The 20,989-nt window shown below is 37.8% G+C and overlaps 1 protein-coding gene across 1 annotated transcript in view; it reads left to right on the top strand.

Annotated features, from left to right (window-relative positions):
- CFAP69 (cilia and flagella associated protein 69) overlaps positions 1–20,989 on the top strand; it is a 68,110-nt gene that overhangs the window by 10,101 nt on the left and 37,020 nt on the right. The window contains exons 2-8 of the mRNA XM_024577261.4: positions 5,081–5,140; positions 6,671–6,736; positions 8,844–8,953; positions 12,382–12,458; positions 19,082–19,180; positions 19,882–20,031; positions 20,133–20,310. Of these exons, the coding sequence (XP_024433029.1) occupies positions 5,081–5,140; positions 6,671–6,736; positions 8,844–8,953; positions 12,382–12,458; positions 19,082–19,180; positions 19,882–20,031; positions 20,133–20,310 (740 nt within the window). The remainder of the gene's footprint in view (positions 1–5,080; positions 5,141–6,670; positions 6,737–8,843; positions 8,954–12,381; positions 12,459–19,081; positions 19,181–19,881; positions 20,032–20,132; positions 20,311–20,989) is intronic.

The raw sequence follows: 20,989 nt of genomic DNA, 5'->3' as shown, positions 1-20,989 counted from the left end.
CTGGTTAAAACCTGTGAAAATAAATGACCACCCTAATGAGAACAAACAGAGGCTGTGTATTTGAAGCTTTGTTACAGAGCAAGAGGGTGGGGGTGGTTCACGATAAATTATTACAGAAAGGATTCCGCCTTTCTGTCTCTGGAGGTTCCTTCCCCCCACGCCCACCTGCTAGGTTCGCAATGCCCGCCGCCAGAGGAAAGACGTCTCTCAATGCCAGAGACTGGTGAAAAGGAAAGGAATTGTTTATTCAAAAGTTACACAAACTTAGAATAATGACCTAATGTCTTCAGTAAGATACTAAAGTCCTCTAGAATACCCACAGATGCACAGTCCTTCCCTCTCCCTGTGCCCAGTCCGGGGTACCGTGTCTCAGGAAAAGAAGTAGAAGTCCGTGATTCAGGCTCCCAGCACCATCAGCTGTGTGGCTGCTGCAATCTCCAGTTAATCCAAAGCCGTGCGGCACCTTCTCATGGCCCAGCAGCAAGAGTCCTCTCTCCCCTTTCTTCCTGGCAAAGTCTCTCCTGCTGCCTAAGCCGCGTGGCAAGAAGAAGCACTCCAAAACCTCGTGGTCCTCTTTACTCTCCTTCAGAACCGCGTGGTCCTTTTCCCCACTTCAGAACCACATGGACCTCTATCTATCTACTTGCTTCAGAGCCTCGTGGTTCACTCCTTCCTTCAGAGCTGCATGGTCTCTTCTTTCTCCCCCATAACCTTGTGGTCCTCCCTACTCTTTGAAGCCGCGTGGTCTCTCCCCTACTTCAGAGCCGCATGGTCTCTCCTTCCCTTCAGAGCCACATGGTCTCTTCTTCCCTTCAGAGCCACATGGTCTCTCTTTTACTTCAGAGCCACATGGTCTCTCCTCCTACCTATGGCTGCCGGGCCTAGGTTTAAATCCCAGTTCCCATCTTCCTTTGCAGCCCATTTCCGACTCCTCCTACAGTCAGCTACACCTGCCAGCATCCCCGTATTCTTCCAGCTTTACTGGGCTGCCATAGTAAGTCTGGGCAGGTGTGGCCCCATGGCTTGGAGCCAATCATCTCCACGCTCTCACGCAGGCCCTGTAACCAGGGGGAGTTGCTTCCCAGTCCCATCTTGGGTGGAAGCCACTCCCATCTCCCTGGCTCAAAGCAGGGCCACAGCTATTTAACATATCCATGAAACCAGTTAAAGGTTATAGATATGTTAAATGACTGTGCCAGGGGTTAGCTGCAAAGCTCTTGCTACCCAAAACAGCTCTGAATGGCCCTGTTCCATGTGTCCCATCCCCCCTGGCTCAGGCCTGTAGGGGTGAGGACATCCTATATACATTTTTCTAATGTTTCCTGGACACCCCGAGTCCTGGACCCCATTACAAATCCCTTCTTAGGGCCCTCCTCTTGGCTGCACCCTGCTTCAGCTTGTCCTTAGAAAGAGTGTCAGCCAGGTTTACTTGCATTTGGCAGAGACTCCAAGGCAGGCAGGGAAGTTTTATAGTGACACAGGCCAAGGCTTCTGGTTTGCTCTGGTTGGAGGTAGTTGCCATGGGGAAGCCGGAGGTGAGCCAGCTAGAAGCAGGGCATTCTGTATGATTGAATAGGGAAGTATATTTGGCTTTTTCTGGGTCCTGATTGGCAACTGAGGGGGCAAACAATAGGGAACCTGGCAGTCATGAACCAAATCCTGACTTTTCTGAGCCAAATGCTGCAGAAAGTGTGGTTTGACGCCCCAGGTTGGTTGCTGCAGAGGCTGTGGGCCATAGTCCTACCGCCATGGTCTGTTCACATACCCAGGCCCTCACACCATTCAATAGCTTCTGAAGATCCTTCGCATAGCATACAAGGCCTTTTGTAAAATGGAGTTAATAATAGTACCTACCTCGTAGAATTTGATTAGTAAGTACATAAAAAGGGCTTATAACTGCACCTGGAAGCAGATGTCGTCTAAGTGTTAGCTATCACTGTCATTGTCTTTATCATTATTCGTGATTTGACCTGTGCTGCCCTCTGAAGCCTCTGACTCCTGCACTCTCCCGTACTGGATGACTCACCGACCTTCGGCATGCCATCTTTTCTCCTGCCGCCAGACCTTCACAGGCACTACTGCCTCTGCCTCCATCTCTCAAACCTTCAGTTCCTCCCACAAATCCCACTTACTCTCCCCTCTGCCTGCAGAGTACGTTTTCCGAAGCTGTCCCAGATTCCCTCCCCTGCTCCCCGTGCCATTCTCTGCCTCTTCTGCGTGCTTCCAGAGCACGCCTCCCAGCATTTGTGAAGCGTTTTATAGTATGGTATCTGTCTTACCTGCACCCATGCCAGACTGATACCTACCCGAGGTCAGGGCAGCGTGCTCCCCACGCCTAGCACGGTTTCTAAAACACAGAAGCTGCTTATAAATACTTGCAGAAGGAGGCAAACGATAAGAGAGGGAGGGAAGGAGGAGAGGAAGAAATCTTCAGAATATAATATATGCCAAGCAAGTAAAACACGGAGTAACATAAAGTGGCACTACAAGCTAAACCTAAGCGGAATCTATGCTTTAATCTTTACTACTCTCTGTTTCTTGTGAGAGTTTTACCTGCTCAGTAGGAGGAAAAAATCTAATAATACACATAGGTGTTTAAAAGCAAATCCTGTATTGAACTTTCATTTTAATATCCCTTCCAACCCTCAAAACCAATATTGCAGAGAATTAGAAAATAAAACCTCACTAGGAACACAGAAGGAAAAGGCAGAGGGCAGCGGAGGAAGTGACAGCTGGTGCTGTGAAACACCCAAACCTTAAAGGCAAAATTCCGTTTGCAACGTTGTTGGTAACAGTGAATTTAATAATGTAAGTAATTCAACAGTAAAATGTAACAATTTTTATGGTACCCATAATATCAGGTATAAAAAAGTATTTAGTAAATCCTTTTTGATTGTTAATTTTTAAAGTAAAAATCATTTTGAGTAAATAAATTCATTCTGATATTTATTCTGCAGACTTAAAGTCAGATTGCTTAACTGAACATTGTTTTTTAAAGACATTTTTTAAGGTCAGAATATAGGCATTTGTAATTGTGAAAGGAAAGGAAATTCTAGACTTAAAGAGGAATAATGACTATGTAGAAATATAGAAATGTATGCATTATAGATTTAAGAGTCAGAAAATATAATGATGTTAACACTAAGTGAAATTATGTATTTATACATGTAAATAAAAACCAAAAATAATGTGTAAAAATATATAAAACTAGAAAATAATATATCACAATAAATATAGGTATATTTAGATAATAGGAATAAGTAGGGGTTTTTTCCCTTTTGAATATTTTTTATATCATTGCGTCATCTTTTCAAACGGTTATTTTAAAGTAGAAGTAAATGTGAAAGGAGAGCTGACAAGAGGAAGGAAAAAAGGAAACTGGGAAAGCTTGATTCATATAAGAGGAGTAAGCAGTTTTGATATAACATTTGAATTAAAAAGAAAATGTTATGTAACAAAGCATTGATCCCCTAGTTAAATATAGCCAAAAACTATTCAGAATTTTGGGACTTATGTATTGTCTTAAATACTTAAACTTTGTTTTTTTTAAAGTTATATTTTATTGATTATGCTATTACAGTTGTCCCAGTATTCCCCCTTTGTGCCCCTCCACCCAGCACTCACCAATTCTTCAGACAATCCCCCCACCATTGTTCACGTCCGTGGGTGTGTAAGTTCTTCAGCTACTCCATCTCCTATACTGTACTTTATATCCCCATGGCTACTCTGTAACTACCTAATGTACTTCTTCACCCATTCCCCTACACCCCGCTCCCATCTGGCCACCACCAATAGATACTTAAACTTTGCATGACAGCACCTCCTGTTTCCTTCCCCACTTACCTATAATTAACTTTATTTGTGTATTTTTCTTAAAGATTGTATTTATTCACTTCCAGAGAGAGGGGGAGGGAGGGAGAAAAGAGGGAGAGAAACGTTGATTAGTTGCCTCTCACACACACCCCAACTGGGGACCTGGACTGCAACCCAGGCCTGTACCCTGGCCGGGAATCAAACTAGTGATCCCGTGGTTCGCAGGCTGGTGCTCAATCCGCTGAGCCACAGCAGCCGAGGCCTACAATTAACTTTATATGCTAGGCCCAGTGTTTGGTGCTGAGGATGCCGCAAAACAAGTCTTTGCCCCTAAGTGAACTTTGGGGAAAGGGATAGTGGGGGATAAATATGTAAACCATCTTAGAACAACACTGATGGGAATTGTAACGGATATACACTTAGGGTGTTATGGGAGCACAGAGGAGGGACATTTGTTCTATCCTTTTTCATTCCTTGGGGAGGTGACACTGAGCTGTGTCCTGAAGGACCGACGTGGGGGTTAACCAAGGAGTGGAAGAGAACTGTAACAACATTAACGAAAATAGAGGGGGGGTGAGGGACATTCACAGAGAGTCATTGACTGGCTTTGTTCGAAGCTGAGTTTTATTAACCTTACCACAAGGTAGAGAATGATGTTGAAAAGTACAAGAGTAGGTGGACGCAGGGAGAACACAGGAAAGCAACTGGGCAAGAGATGAGAACTGAATAAATCAGATGGAATGGGCTCGAAGAAATGTTTAAGATGTAGAATCTATAGAGCTTGGAGGTTCCTGTTTTGCAGTGTGGATGACTAAGAATGCTGGGACCAGCTGAGAGGGGGCTCTTAGTTCAGGAAGGCCATCTCCACCTGTAGTTTAGAAGTGAGTCTTGTGTGTATCTGCATAGGTAACCCCAGTGTGATGTGTATGCTTGAGATGTGTGATGTGTATGAAGAGGATAATTTTTTTTTTGCAAAGCATGCAAGTGCTATTATTCCAGACGCTCTCTTGGGCCTTTTGGGACCATTGAAATTTAAAGATATTAACATTATAAAATAATGCTAGAATTCAAGAGTTTTTTTTTTTTATTCCAAAATTTATTTACACCTACAAGGGCTCATCTGCTTTTCATTGTCCCCTCACTATCTTTTTGTCATAAGATATTTTTAAATTGCCAAGGGATAAATAATATCAAATGAAAATTGTGTGTTTGATGTAATTTCTTGATTTGTCATTATTTAGAATACTAAGAGCGGTATGTTTTTCAGGGTGCTTTAAAGCCTACAGACCTAAGTCGTATCACCAGGCTGCTCGAAGAGACCGGCAAAGTAAGCTTTGAGAGAAAATTTCTCTGCTATATCACTTATAAACTGTGATTGCCCCGAAAGGTACAATGCATTCTCCCCCAAATAAGTCTCAGTGCTCTCCTGTTGAAAACATTTTAAATGGTATCTGTTTTATATTCAAGGACTGTTTAAATTTAGTATGAATATGTTTAACTTGGCAGGGAGGATGGAGGAGGAGAGTAGATTTAGGTTCATGAGATGGACAAATCCCTGGTGGCTAGAAACTGAAGGAATCAAAGGGATCGTAAGAGTAGAGATGACTCATCCAGCCTCTGTATTTGCTTGTTCAAGTACAATGTGGGGGGCGAGGGCAGAAGAAGAAGTGTCATGATGTCCTGCTTAGGTTGTTCTGACATGAAATCAGGATACACATACATACTCCTACTTACTCATAGGCTATTTTGAGAGAATTCTTATACAGAATGTTATGGAAGCAAAATTATTTTAGATTGAGACTCAAAATTAAGAGTCCGAGCCTTGGGAGAAAGGAAAATCAATGCGCGCGCACCTTTGCTCGCACACCACACCCCTGCTGTCACCCAGGGACTGACTGCGAGCCCTAACACCCGCACACACTCCAGAGCCCCCACGGGGGACGACTGCGTGCTTTCAGAAGTGGGGCGTGGGTTGGCAGTGGTAGAGCTGATCAAAACAAAACAAAACAGTGTCCTGTGGTTAGCAGGCACAAAATTTTAGTCCTTGTTTTAACATTTTTTTTTGTCTCTGCATTTTTACATAGAAAGAAGAAGAAAATGCATAAAAATAATAACTCCATAAGAATTTATCTTTTGCTGGCTGTGTTTCTTATGCAAATTATTTTTAATTGTGAATATATGTGCATTTTCATAAAAAGGAAACTCAACTACATATAGCTCCTACTAATTGTTAGTAAGGATAGGGAAAAAAGGTATAGAAAATGCCACAGCCTCTTATGAACAATTTAAAGAGGATTAAAAGGACAGAAGTGATTCAGTCATGAAAACATGTCAGTGTATAGAGTTTTGTTCTGTTTTAATTGGCTGAGCCTGTTTGGTTTGCACCAGTACACTGGCCATATTTCAGAGGTCAAAAATACAATTTGTGGAGTCAGGTTGCCAAATTTGACTCCTAACACCTCCACTTATCATCTCTCTGATTTTGAACAAATTACTTAGTGTTTCAGCGTGAGGTTCTCACTCTGGAAAAGAGGGATAATAATAGTACTTTTCTAATAGGGTTGTTTTGAGGAGTGATCTGTATGTATGGTGCCTAAGTGGTGTGTGGCATAGAAAACTCAACATGCTGCAGATATCGTTAATATTATTTCTGGAAACAATTACTGCTCTTATATTAATCTAGTTTTAGTTTTCAATTTCCTAACCACATTTGAATGGTAGTTTATTTTTACTTTCACTGTTTTAAGAAACATTTTATAATTTGATAATTTTAATGTCTACTTTCATTTTATATTAATGAAAACTTTTTAAATCTCAACAGTAGCACAAAAGAACTAAAACTGATCATTTGTTTTAGGATGATTTAGAAGAAAAACAACTTAAATTTGTCAAGAAACTGGTGCAGTATTATCAGAATGGATTTGTATCCTTTACACCCTGAAATGGGAGAACTTTATTAGAAACTGTATTTGTTTCCTATTGCTGCTGTAACAAGGCACCACAGAGTGCCTTAAAACAACGTACGTTGTTGCCTTATGGTTCTGGAGGTCAGAATCCAAAATCAGCCTCACTGGGCCCAAGGTAAGGTGTTGTTAGTGGGGCCGGTTCCTTTTGAAGGCTCCAAAGGGTCGTTCACGTCCTTGCCTCTCACGGCTTCTAGAGGTGGCCTGCGTTCCTGGGCTCCTCGCCCCTCCCTCAAAATGTCATCACTCCCACCTCTGCTTCTGCCGTCACATTTTCTTCTCAGGTAGTCTCCTGCCTCTCTCTTTTCCTCATAAGGACCCTGTGATTACATTGGCCCTACCTGGATAATCTAGGATAACTTCACCAACTTAAGGCTTTTAACTTAATTACTGAAAAGTCCCTTTGCCTTCTAAGGTAACATTCACAAGTTCTGGGGATTAGGTTGTGGGCATCTTTGGGCAGGCCATTATTCTGTCTACCACAGAAAATATTTAACATTTTTTGTTTTTTACAAAACTGTTTTTTGTTTATCAGAAAGTATAAAATTGAAAAAAAACAGTTCAGTGCAGTTAATTCTGTACAGATAATGTCAGTTCTATAAACTCAAAAAGACCGTGGATATAGGTAGGAGAACCAAGTCAGTCTTGTTTCCACCCATTTGCTTGAGTATTTATACTGTTCATAAGCTTCTCAACTTCTCCGCCCTTATAAATTGGGGACAACAGCACCTCATGAAGTCGTTAGGAAGACTAGACGAGATAATGTCCATGTAAGTGCTTGATAATCTGCAAAACATTACGTAAATATATTATCCCTACAAAACATACCACCCTGACCAGAATATGGGGAAACCCGCGTGTCTCAAAACTGCGGTGCTTAAGAACCAGTCTGTTGTTGGGTGGCTGCTGCTGCTGTTTTAACCTTTGCAAAATATATGCTAGTGGCAAATGCAATAAAACGGCCACAGGAGACGCTCACTTTCTGTAGTCATCTTGCCACAGACTGGTAACAATTTCAGGACTGGCAAATGTGCCTTAAATTTTAACTGTTTTCTTGCCTTATGTTAGCCTTGTTTTATGTGAATTTGTTGGGTCAGTTGGTTACCTGAGGGCTTGTGGATGTCAAGCACTATTTACTGGTAGCCAAGAAAGTCTTCTAGCAAGTGATTTCTTTCCGTACTTTAATCATCCCTTTTTCTCTTCAGGTTGGAGAACAGGACATGGCTCAGTTTCTGAATGTCTTTAGTAGGCTGGCTTTAGAGGTCATAAATCTTAAAGCAAAGGTTTGTTAGAAAAGTGTCTTGGTCACTTCTCTAGGAATTTAACAGAGGTTTGTATTTCTAATATGCCCAGCTCTCCCATCTTTTCCCAGGAAGCTCCTAGAAAGAGACTAGAAGTGATAGGATTCAACCAAGAAGTGCAAGGCACAGCTCCCATGCTCCCTCAGCTGTAAGACAGAATCTACAAAATTTGTTCATGTACCAACTAGGCTTTTTAAATAGGCAAATAAAAGGTGCTTTTATCTGAACATCTACAGGCAGTACATTTTGCTTTCATACTAGTTTTAAATGAAATAAAATCTCAACCAATTTAAACCTTAGAAACAAGAAAATGCACCTGAGTCATATTAATAAAATGACTGAGAAAAAGTAAGGTAGGTTTGGGTTGCTTATTCCAGAGCAGTTAGTGTTTCGTGGGAGTGGGTGGAGATGAAGGATAAGATTGAGCTATTAAGTTAGCTTTTTCAATGTGGTATTACTCATTGCCAATAGTAAGTTATTGATCAACTGAATCCGTGGTGTACTAGTTGATAATCAAATTCTAAAGGTGTTGTGAGAGGAGAAAAAAATATTTTGAGTAAGAGGTTACTAAGACAAAAATTAAATAATAATCCTTAAAAAATACGGTTCTAACTTTCCCCGTTAGTCTTCAAAAGTAGTATAATTAAAATAGTGTCAACCACATTTAGCAAAATAGGAATTCTATGGACTTTCCTGGCATAAGTGCTATAAAGAATATGTTAATAAAAATATTATTAATTTTATTTCTTAACTAAAAATATTGAAGCCCCTAAGGGATTTAGCACAGATATTTACAATTCTGAATCTGTGTGCAGGAAAAATTGAGAACCAGCCCTGTTTTATAGAACCTGCATATGATATTATAAAATTATGTCGGTAAGTTGTTTTTCTTTAACTTTATTTTATACTAGCATGCAGTATTTTATTACGTTTTATTTTGTATTACAAAGATATTATGCATATGGTATAGCAAAGTGATGCAGAATGCAGAAAACTTCACCTGATCACTTGATCCCAGCAGCTAGTATTTCAAAGGTAGTCAGTTTTATTGTAATCTGAGAACTAGTCCCAAGAGACTAACCTGTAAGTATGTTAAAATGTTTTTTCATAATAAATTACTCTTACAGTACTGGTAAATATGAGATGAAACCAAGAAATTGTAATATTTTTAGAAAATCTTTGAGAAAATTTAGAGACAATACTTAATAGTTTCAGTCCAATATTTTTTCTCTCTTTAGAAAATTTGACTCCCAAAGATGTATTAGGTCCTGATTCATGTTTATTTGATTTTCCAAATTTGAATGAAGAATAAAATGTCAACAATTATTTTTGATACATGTTTTTTAATGTTAATTAGAGGTCAGGATTATAAAATTAATATGTGCCCTATTCTCTGCACTATTGTTTCTTCCAGCCATTTGAGGGAGCTGGGAATACCTCCGCTTCCTTGCTGCCACGTAGTGTCTAATCAATATATGTAGTAAAATAATCTGTTTTTAGTTTTCTTAATGTAGTAGAGGAAATTTCTTAAAGTAGAAATAAGCCTTCCTGACAATTTAACCTTCTAAACCTTTCTACTAATTTACCTTTTTAAATAGTGCTCCTTTTAATATGCAAATAATATTGGTAAAACTGTACATATAGTAGATTTTAACTAACACTTTTAAATTTAGCAGCAATAATATTTAAAATTTTGTGATTACATTTAATGTTTTTGATGTCTGAACAAAAGTCAAAAATAACTTATTCAATGCCTTTACCATGCCTTACTTTTTTTTTTTAAGATTTTATTTATTTATTTTTAAAGAGAAGGTAAGGGAGGGAGAAAGAAAGTGAGAGAAGCATCAGTGTGTGGTTGCCTCTCACGCATCCCCTGCTGGGGACCTGGCCTGCAATCCAGGCATGTGCCCTGACTGGGAATCGAACCAGCGACCCTTTGCTTTGCAGTCCGTTGCTCAATCCATTGAGCCACACCAACCAGGACCCATGCCTTACTTTTAATAGAGACCATGAAAAATAAAGATATACATTATTGCTCTGGTGCTTTCAAGGACCTTTAACGTATAAATTAGAAATTATTATATTGACGTGAGATTATATAACATTTTCAAATCTTGAGGCTGTGCAAGAACACCAGGTTCTTAAGTATAACTTTCAACATCAATACGCCTACAGAGCTCCATCAAGAACTGGTTCTCTGTGAAAGCTGTGACTAAGCGTTTCACCGCTAATATGACAAATCCTTTGAATTACATTCTTTCCTTTCCCTCATATTTTATAATTATTCATAATATTTCATTTTTCTACTTCCCTGATTTCCGCTTTTTTTTCTTCATTTCTCCATACCTCACCTTCACTTGATTCCCTTTTGAAGACATTTTTAGGAGATAAAAACATTGAAAATAAAAAATAAATAAAGCCTTTTTGTTGCAGCCTATCAGTAGTATGCTTTTCTCACTGCATCAGAAGTAAAATGCTAATTTTTTTCATAAGTGTTGGGAAAAAACTCTTCTGATGCTTTATCTTTTAGATTATTCCCTTTTATAATGAAGGAAAAAGTTTGATGACAAATAGAACTAGTTTTTAGAGTTTTAACAGGGAGCTAGATAATGAGTAATAAGTTATTTGTTTTAGATGAAGAATTCTAACAAAAACTTGGAATGAACCTCTGTGGCATTTATAAAATTATAATTTTCATAGCTTGCCCTTGAAATATCTTTCAGTTCCAAATGGCTTATAGTCTGTCCAGAAGGTATCCAGCCATGTCATATAAAAAAATAGAGGCACTTACTGAAGAAGATACAAGATACAAGAAACAGTGTACATAGGACAATGACACCTCAGTCCCCTTCAAAGTAGGCACCTTGGGACCTCACACAGTTCTCTCAATCTCCATCAGCTGCCCCATCATATTTTACTGAATCTCATCCATTGTCTGAAATCTCTTCCCTTTCAAAGGTGATTTTAGTTTGGGGGAAAGCCAGAAGTCACAGGGAGCCAAATCTGGGCTGTAGGGGGCCAGAGTCACCTGGGTGATTCGATGTTTTGCCAAAAGTTTTCCACAAGGCACATGAGCAGGTGAGTTGTCGTGACGAAGTTGCTCATCACCAGCTGCCCTTGGCCATGGCTTTCGGAATCACCCAGATACTTTCTGTGTAGGAAAGTTCGGGCTTAATGCAAAATTTGATGCAGATTCATTTCTCTACACATGAGTCATTATGAATGCAACAGCCACACACTGCACATGCTCACTCAGTGGCATCTACCGCCCCCACTGACTAGTACAGTGAAGTCATCATTGTTCACACATGCCATTCCAGTCCACCCTCCTTGGCCGCCAGGTTATGTTGATGTGGTGCAAACCATTCTTGTTATATTAACAATGGCTGGACTTTTTCCGGACAGACTATATGTATAAAAATAAATAAATATAAAATCTCCACATGTGTTCTAAATGCTGTTTTTAATCACTTGGTTAATTTTTCTTGAAAAACATTAATTAAAAGTCCTATATATAGGATATATTACATCTCCAATAAATAGTATAGAAGCTTCAAATTTTAAACTCATGAAATGCCAAAATAGTTTACTGTATATATTGTATTTAAGAACATTTATCTTTCCTTTGACATTTAGACTGAGGACCTAGGTTCAAATGCCTTATCTTTTATGATTTGTAAATAAATTATTTTCAAATAACTTTGGTTATAGTAACTGTGAAATTTGATTCTAATATAATTAATATTTGTTAACTTTAATTTCTTAGTGCCTCAAAAAAGTATATCTGGTTTTTTGTGGACAATAACTAATCCAGTTAATACGGGAAGAGTCACTTCATTTTAAGAATAGACCATTGATATATTAACTAGAGTATCAAAAATTTCAGAAGAATCCCTTGAACAGCTTTTAAGTTATAGGTAAGCCTAGATCTGTGATTTGTTTCAGGTTATCCAATGTCTTCCTATTTTTGATAGAAGTACACCTATATTCCCTTATTATTTTGACTTCAGAGAGTAAGAGGATTTTTGAGTTTTTTATTTATACAGTGTTGCAAGATGGCTTTCTTAACCCTTGCCTTATGTCCATCTCTCTTCATTTTTATGAGCTTATTTTATTTTGTTGTTTTGGTCAGTTACATAGAAACACAAAAATGTTTTTGATAGTTGTCAACTCCCCAGGGCTAAAGAACAGAACATTAGTCTCATTTTATTCTTTAGAAAATAAATTTTTCCATACTTTGCAAGTAATGCTTTGATTAAGGACTTTGTGAAACCTAACTTGTACATTCTTTGTTCTTATCGAAGCTTGCCATTTTTAAAAAAGAAAGTATCAGATGAAATAACATATGCTGAAGATACTGCTAATTCAATTGCGCTTTTGGGTAAGTTGAGATTTTCTTAGATGGAGTATTGTGACATAACAGGTCTGATTAACAAGACAAAAATGTCTCTTTCACTGTTTACTAAGATCTAGTCTCTCGTTTTCTGGTTGGGAATTAATCATAGTGTGCTTGGTGATAATTTTTGTATTGTTTTCCCCTCCAGTGTTTTATAATACCACCAAAAAGACTCTGTGTTTCTTAATGTAAGGACTGGGGATGCTTCTGTGCACTTATTTTTCTTCAGGTTATTTAGTTGATAAAATATTTGTTACTTTTTTTTATAAATTAGGAATATGTGTCTCTCTCAATAATCACAAAATATTTTTAACTTTGAACTCTAATAATTGCTGGAATCATCAAGAGCCAAATTGTTCAGTAAATAACCTAAAATTTTAAATAAAATCATAAAATTGTGGAACATTAACAACTGGAGCATAATATAACATAAAGGTGAAGATGCTTGTATTTTTTTTGTATTCAGACTATGAAAAGATATATAAAACAGCAGGCTTTTGCATTTTGGTTATTGCTTGATTTTCTAGAGAGAGAAAATAATTTTCCAGGAAATAAGATCAAACCCTAGCTCCTTGAATCAGCCCTTAAATACATAAGAGCATGTTCCCAAAACAAATCCTACATTAAATTTTACTTATTAATTTAAATCTTTGTTTGTATAAGAGAATAAAAGATACAGAATTGGCCCGACAAATAAAAAATAACTATTTGCTGAATTGTTATGTTCCCAGTATTATATTCCATACTGAAAGATGTTAGAGACTCAACTGGAATAAGTAAAAAGCATTTAAAAAGTTTTTTTATCCTCACCCAAGGACATTTTTTTCCCATTGTTTTACTAAGAGAGGAAGGAAGAGAGAGAAATATCAATGGAAGAGAGAAGCATCTATTGGTTGCCTCCCATATGCCTTTGGAACAGGAATCATACCTGCCTGGCCAGGGATGGAACCCACAACCTAGTGTGTGCCCTGACGGGGAATTGAACCTGCAGCCTTTCAGTTACAGGATGATGCTCCAACCAACTGAGCCACACTGGCCAGGGCGAAAAGCATTTTTAACTTTTAACATAGACTCTGACCCTTTTATATCTAAATACATTTCATAGGCCTTAACTGTAGGTAACGGGAAAAAATATTATGGCCTAGAGTAGGTGAAGGTATTAAGGAAATTAGAATACACATGGGGAGATAGATAAGATGACCTTAAGGAGCAAGTAGGATGAAAACTAAGGGGAAACTTAAATTGTGTGAATTTCTGTCATCAGTACAAATTTACAATGGGAAGCCAACAGAAAGAAGACATGGTATAACAGATAAAAAATGGAGGTTTGGCTGATAACATTTTTTAAGTACATCTGTTCCCCTTATATTTTAAACTGTTGCCTCCAAGACTGTTGGCAGACATTTGTATGACAGACACACGGCCCATTTCTTGCTGTGTAGATCGCTCTTTGCTGAGTGACTGCCTGCCGACAGAACACGTTACTGTCTCACTGGAGGGCCTATGAACTCTCGGTTTAAAACAAACGCTCTCCACTGATTGCTGACTGCAAGTACTGCCATTCTGTCCCTCATTTTTCAGTGCTGGAAACATGAGTTTAAGCTAAAATAATTATGGATAGTATAAGCTGTTGAACAAAGGCTATTTATTTTTACTAATAACTTTCAGTTTATATCATGTACTAGTAAATTACATTACTTTTTCTTAAAAAATGATAGATATCTCTGATTCCAGAGCAGGATTCCAGAAACATATGAAGCAGTTAGTACTCTGCCCTGAGATTATAAAACAAGAAACTGAGAAATTATCTAAATTTACAGGCACTAAAAGGGTAGAGAAGCAGATGAGAAACCTTAGACTTCCCCATAAACTTGAACATTTGGTTAATTTTGGTGGAAACGTTTAGTTCTTCCTCTTGCCTACAGTTTTTTCAACACATGATTTTTCAAATTTCAAAGGAAGAGTCCCAAAAAGTAAAATTAAGAAAATAATCTTGAAACTGCCTTTTTTTTCTTTTTTCATTTTTGATGTTTTATTATTTGTGCTATTACAGATGTCCCATTTTTTCTCCCTTTGCCCACCTCCACCCAGCCTGCCAATACTATGTTGAATACGAGTATGAAAAGCAAACACTCTTGTCTTGTTCCTGATCTTAACGGAAATGCTTTTAGTTTTTTTCCTTTGAGGATGATGTTGGCCCTAGGATTTTTGTGTATGTCCTTTACTATGTTGAGGTGTGCTCCCTGTATTTTCACTTTGCTGAGTGTTCTTATCATAAATGGGTGCTGGAATTTATCAAAAGCTTTTTCAGCATCTATTGATATGATCATGTGATCTTTGTCTTTCATTTTGGTTTTGTGATCTATCACATTCATTGATTTGTGAATATTGTACCATTCGTGCATCACTGGAATAAATCTCACTTGATCACGAAGTATGGCCTTCTTAATATATTGCTGGATGCGGTTTGCTATTATTTTGTTGAGGATTTTAGCGTCTAAGTTCATCAGAGACACTGGCCTATAATTTTCTTTCTCTGTTGTGTCTTTACCTGGTGTTGGGAGTAGGATGATACTGGCCGCATGAAAAGAGTTTGGGAGTCTTCCCTCTTTTTGAATTTTTGGAATAGTTTGAGGATAGGTATTAATTCTTCTTTGAATGATTAGTAAAATTTGCCCACAAAGCCATCTGCTCCAGGGCTTTGTGTGCTGGGAGTTGTTTGATTACTGCTTCAATTCGCTAATTGTTAACAGTCTATGTAGGTTTTCTGCTTCTTCCCAATTCAGTTTTGGAAGATTATATGTTTCTAGAAATTTATTCACTTCACCCAGGTAGTCCAACTTCCTGGCATATAGCTAGTTGTTCATAGCAATTTCTTACAATCTTTTGTATTTCAGTGATATCAGTTGTAATTTCTCCTCTTTCATTTCTGATTTAATCTAGGTCCTCTCTCTTTTTATCTTGATGATTCTGGTTAATGGTTTGTCAATCTTTTCAAAGAACCAGCTCCTGGATTCATTGATCCTTTGAATTGTTTTTTTAGTCTCTATGTCATTTAATTCTGCTCTGTCCTTGATTATTTTCTTCCTTGTACTCACTCTAGGATTTCTTTGTTTTTGATCCTCTAGTTCTTGTAGATGTAGAGTTAGGTCATTTATTTGAGATTTTTCTATCTTCTTTAGGTAGGCCTGTATTGCTGTGAACTTCCCTCCCAGGACTGCCTTTGCTGTGTCCCATAGGTTTTAGGTTGTTGTGTGTTCATTTTCATTTGTTTTCAGATACTTTCTGAATTCTTCCTTGATCTCATTGTTAACCCATTCATTATTTAATAATATGTTATTCAGCCTCCATGTAGTTGAGTGTTTTGAGTTTTTTCCTTGATGTGGTTTCTAGTTTCAAACCGTAGTGATCTATGAAGATGCTTGATAAGATTTCAGTGTTCTTGAATTTGTTGAGGCTTGTTCTGTGTCCTACCATGTAGGCTATCTTTGAAAATGATCCATATGCATTTGAGAATAATGTATATTTTGCTTCTTCTATAAATATCAATTAAGTCCATTGATCTAGAATGGTGTTCAATACGGCAATATCCTTTGATTGAGCAATATCCTTGATTTTTGTTTGGAAGATCTATCCATTTTTGACAGGGGGGTGTTAAAATCGCCTACAATGACTGTGTTACTGTATATGTCTTTCTTAATGTCCTCCCAGATTTTCTTTATACATTTACGTGCTCCTCTATTGGGTGCATGTATGTTTACAAGACTTGTATTCTCTTGTTGGTCTATTTCCTTCAGTATTATGTAGTGACCTTCCTTGTCTCTTGTTACGGCCTTTGTTTTGAAGTCTTTTTTGTCTGGTATAAGTATCGCTACCCCAGCTTATTTTTCATGTCTATTTGCATACAATATTTTTTCCATTCCTTCACTTTTATTCTGTGTAGATCTTTTGTTCTGAGGTGGGTCGATTGTAGACAGCATATAGACAGTCGTGTTTTCTTATACATTCAGCTACTTTATGCCTTTTGATTGGAGCATTTAATCCATTTACATTTAAGGTAATTGATAGGTACGTATTCATTGCCATTTTTCCCTTTGTACCTGTGTTCCTGTCTCCCTCCGTTTCTTCTTCCCTTAAAACAGTCCCTTTAGTATCTCTCGCAATGCTGGCTTGGTGGAGTTGTACTCTTTTAGCCTTCTTTAGTTTGGGAAATTCTTTATTTCGCCTTCTATTTTAAATTGGATTCTTGCTCAGTAGAGTAGTCTTGGTTGCAGATCCTTGCTGTTCATTACTTTGAATATTTCATGCCAATCCTTCCTGGCTTATAGTGTTCCTGTTGAGAAATCAGCTGATAGCCTTAGTGGAGCTTCCTTGTATGTTACTAGCTTTTTCTCCCTTGCTGCCTTTCAAAGTCTCTCTTTTTCTTTAATTTTGCCATTTTGATCATAATGTGTCTTGGAGTGGGCCTCTTTGGGTCCCAATCAAAATGAAGGGGACCCGTTGAGCTTCCCAGATTTGTGTGGCTTTCTCCCTCACCAAGTTAGTAATGTTTTCTCTCATTTTTTCAAACAGGTTTTCTATCCCTTATTCTTATTCTTCTCCTGGTATTACTAAGATGTGAATATTGTTATGTTTCATGTTGTCCCAAAGCTCCCTTAAACTGTCCTCATTCTTTTTGTGTCTTTTTTCATTTTGTTGCTCTGAAACTCTTTTTTTTTTTCTTTGTGGTATCTTTTGTATTTAGATTCTTTTAAAACAAGGATAGGGCTTTCCTGTGGGTTCCCTCCTTCTGTCCAATTTCATCTGCATTCACTCTGCACCCCCAGAAATGAACATTATGTAAGCTGTAATACAGAACCCAAATCTTGGAACACATAATCATCCTTTTTTCTCTGAGGATCCAACCAGAATTGACACAGTCCTCAAGCGGGCACCACTGACTCCAGTTGTCCTCAGGCACCCAGAGGGCATGCATCAGTTCTAGAATCCCACAGGTCATTTTCAGATTCTTTTGAGGATCATACTTACAGAACTTCACCAGGGCAAATGCAATCCAGTTTGAAAAATTGCCTGAAGCCAGTTCAGAACTAATTTAGATAGGACCAAAAAAGAATCCTCTCTATCCTTCATTCCCACCCAAATAACTTGAACATAAAACTACTACCTATAGAGCAGAAACTACCTAGAAACTCACTGTCTTCCAGTCTGTCAGAAAATGAAGAGCAGAGCTTACTTGGAACTCCTCCTCCCAGGAAAGAATGCATTATTATAGGCAACACATTACTGATTCTCTCGGAGGAAAACACTGCTAACCCACATCTTACCAAAATAGTAATAGTAACTAACTACATGCCAGACACTGTTCTCTGTCCTTTCCTCATATTAATCTTCATTTAATTCTCGTTTAATCATCCTAACAACCTGAAAGGTTCTAACTATTGTTGTAGCTGTTTTACACATGAGAAAACTGGGACGCTAGTTTTTCACAGGTACTAGAGTGGCAGAGCCAGGGGTCAAACTTAGAGTCCGGGTCCAGCATGCACGAGTGCGCTGTTGGTCACCATTCTTCTCTTCCTGGGGAGGAGAGTCTGAGTTGACTGAGGGGCCACATTTTATACGGTTAGATCCAGGATATTTAGTGTGCACCTGTGTGCGTGTATACATTTTATACTACCTATTTTGAGTTTCTTTTTATTTTTTAATTTTTATTGACTTTATTGGGATGATATTGGTTAATAAAAAATGTATAGGTTTCAGGTGTACAGTTCCATAATACATCATCTGTATATTGAATTGTGTGGTCACCACCCCAAGTCAAGTCTCCTTCTGTCAACAGTTATCTCCCCTTTACAATGTGCTACCTCCCCCCACCTTTCTTTTCCTCTGGTAATCACCATACTGTTGTCTGTGTCCATGAGGTATTTTTTCTTTGCTTAATCCCTTCACCTTTCTACCCAGTCCCCAGACCTCTCCTCCCCAATGACAGCTGTCAGTCTGTTTTCTCTATCTGTGAGTCTGTTTCTATTTTGTTTGTTAGTTTATCTTGTTTATTCGATTCCACATATAAGTGAAACCATATGGTACTTGCCTTTCCCTGACTGGCTTATTTCATTTAGCATAAGACTATTCAGGTCCATCTGTGCTGTTATAAAAGTTAAGATTTCCTTCCTTTTATGGCTGAGTAGTATTCTATTGTGTAAAGGTACCACAATTTTTTCATCCCCTCATCTACTTATGGGCACTTGGGCTGCTTCCAAATTTGGGCTATTGTAAATATGCTACATTGATTTCCTGATGAGGATATTTTTTACAATTTTATTTATTTATTTTCAGACAGAGGGGAAGTGAGGGAGAAAGAGAGAAAGGGAAACATCAATGTGTGGTTGCCTCCTCTATGCCCCCAACTGGGGACCTGGCCTGCAACCCAGGCATGCACCCTGCCTGGGAATCAAACCAGTGACCCCTTGTATCACAGGCCAGCACTGAGCCACACCAGCCAGGGCTGATGAGGATATTTTTAATGATCATGTTACTAACACTTTATGCTTAAATTTGCAAGTAACTTTATGACATTGTTATTAAATAGTATTCATTTATCTTTCTGTCAGGTGATTTAATGAAAATACCAAGTTCTGAATTGAGGATACAAATTTGTAAGTGTATTGTTGACTTTTATCATGCAGAACCACCAAAGAAGCATATTACAGGTGAAGTTTTCAGTGGACTTTAAATAGTAACTTACGTTTTTATAAAACATAATTCTATTCTTGGGACACGTCACCAAGAATTCAACTTCCCTAAAACACCATTATATTTACTAGCACTTATCACAACAGCATTACATTTTTTATCGCTCATTTTATTACCAACGTCACATAATTGCTGTCCCTTGAAATCACTGAAGTAATGCATTGACTTGAATGGTGAAAACATTCCGTGTTTGTAATCATGGCATTTTTATTTATGGACAGGCATATCTATAGCAAATAAGAAATAGTGTTTTCTTTTAGAATTTAAGATGTGCCCCCAAATTCGTGGTCCTGTTTTAAATGTTACACCAAGAATCAGCAAACTATGGACTACAGGCCAAAACTGGCCCACTGTGAATAAAGTTTTATTGGAACACAGCCCATGCTCATCTATTTTTATATTGTCTATGCCTGTTTTCAAGCAGAGTTGAGTATTTGCAACACAATCCTTATGATCTACAAGGCCTGAAATACTTAATATGTGGCCCTTTGTAGAAAAGTTTGCCTATCCCTGTGCTAAACCATTTTAAAATGCCATATACTTTTTAACAGTTTTGTTTTGTTGCTGCTGTTTAATGATCAATTACTCATTCCTTTGTCTTAATGTAGACGATTACTGTGTGAAATACTGTACATATTTATTAACTAATTGTTGTTAGGTTACCAGCAAGCTAGCTCAACATATAAGATTCAAATGGCTGAAGTCGGAGGACTGGCAAAAATGATGGTTCAGTCACTGGCCTTGCTTGAAAACCAACTTGTTGAGAAACTCTGGGTACTTAAAGCTCTGCAACATCTCTCAACTTCTGGTTCGTATACTGTTCAGTTTGAACCCTTTATTCTAAACCTATTTTGTTTCTATCTAATAGTGTCATAAGTGCAACATAAACAACTCATACTTGATTTTCAGAAGTTAATTGTACTTTAATGATGAAAGCACAAGCAGCCAGTGGCATCTGTGTTCACCTCAATGACCCAGATCCCTCCGGACAGCTCCTATTTCGTTCATCAGAAATACTTTGGAACTTACTGGAAAAATCGTCAAAAGAGGAGATCACACAACAGCTTAGTAACTTGGAATGTTTGCTGTAAGTATTTGTGGTTAGCTAGGAATGTTTTTTAACCTTGTGACGTAACTAACATTTTTTACCTTATGACGTTACTAACATTTTTGTTTGACTTTGTGTTCCATTAGGCTTTTAATTCGTGTGATGGCTGTTTTAGGACATCTTGTTCATGCCATGGTTTAAGTTATCTGCACAATAAGAAACCATTTTTTTTTCTATGTAGGAGGCACTTAGACTAGCTTGTTAACAAAACTAACTTATGTCTTTGAATATTTATAAAGTAAAATTAGCATTTATAAGAGCTACTTTACTTGTTTATTCAATAAATGTATTTTTGAATACTTACTGTCTTCTAGTTACTGCAATAAGCATTAGCAATAATATGAGTAAGCCTTTAAGTTACTTCCTCATTTATTCATCAAGTAATTGTCTGCTCTGTGCCAAGTTCTATACTAGGCCATAGAAAGACAATTGAAAACAGTACAAATGTGGTGTCTGCTTTCATGGAATTTGTGTTATATTTTAGGAGAGATGGACAAGTAGTAAATAGGCAACTAACTACGAGTATACTGATAAATGTTATGAAAGAGATTATCTTAAGGTGCTACATGTTTTCCAGAAGAGGGTGAATCAGTACATTGTTGTTTGCAAGTGACTGAACACCCAACCCAACTGATCTAAGCAATTATAGGAAATTTAT

Source organism: Desmodus rotundus, chromosome 6 (assembly GCF_022682495.2).
Source record: "Desmodus rotundus isolate HL8 chromosome 6, HLdesRot8A.1, whole genome shotgun sequence".
NCBI classification, from domain to species: domain Eukaryota; kingdom Metazoa; phylum Chordata; class Mammalia; order Chiroptera; family Phyllostomidae; genus Desmodus; species Desmodus rotundus.
The sequence above is the reverse complement of the archived record's forward strand: the minus strand, read 5'-3'. Positions and strand labels throughout refer to the sequence as shown.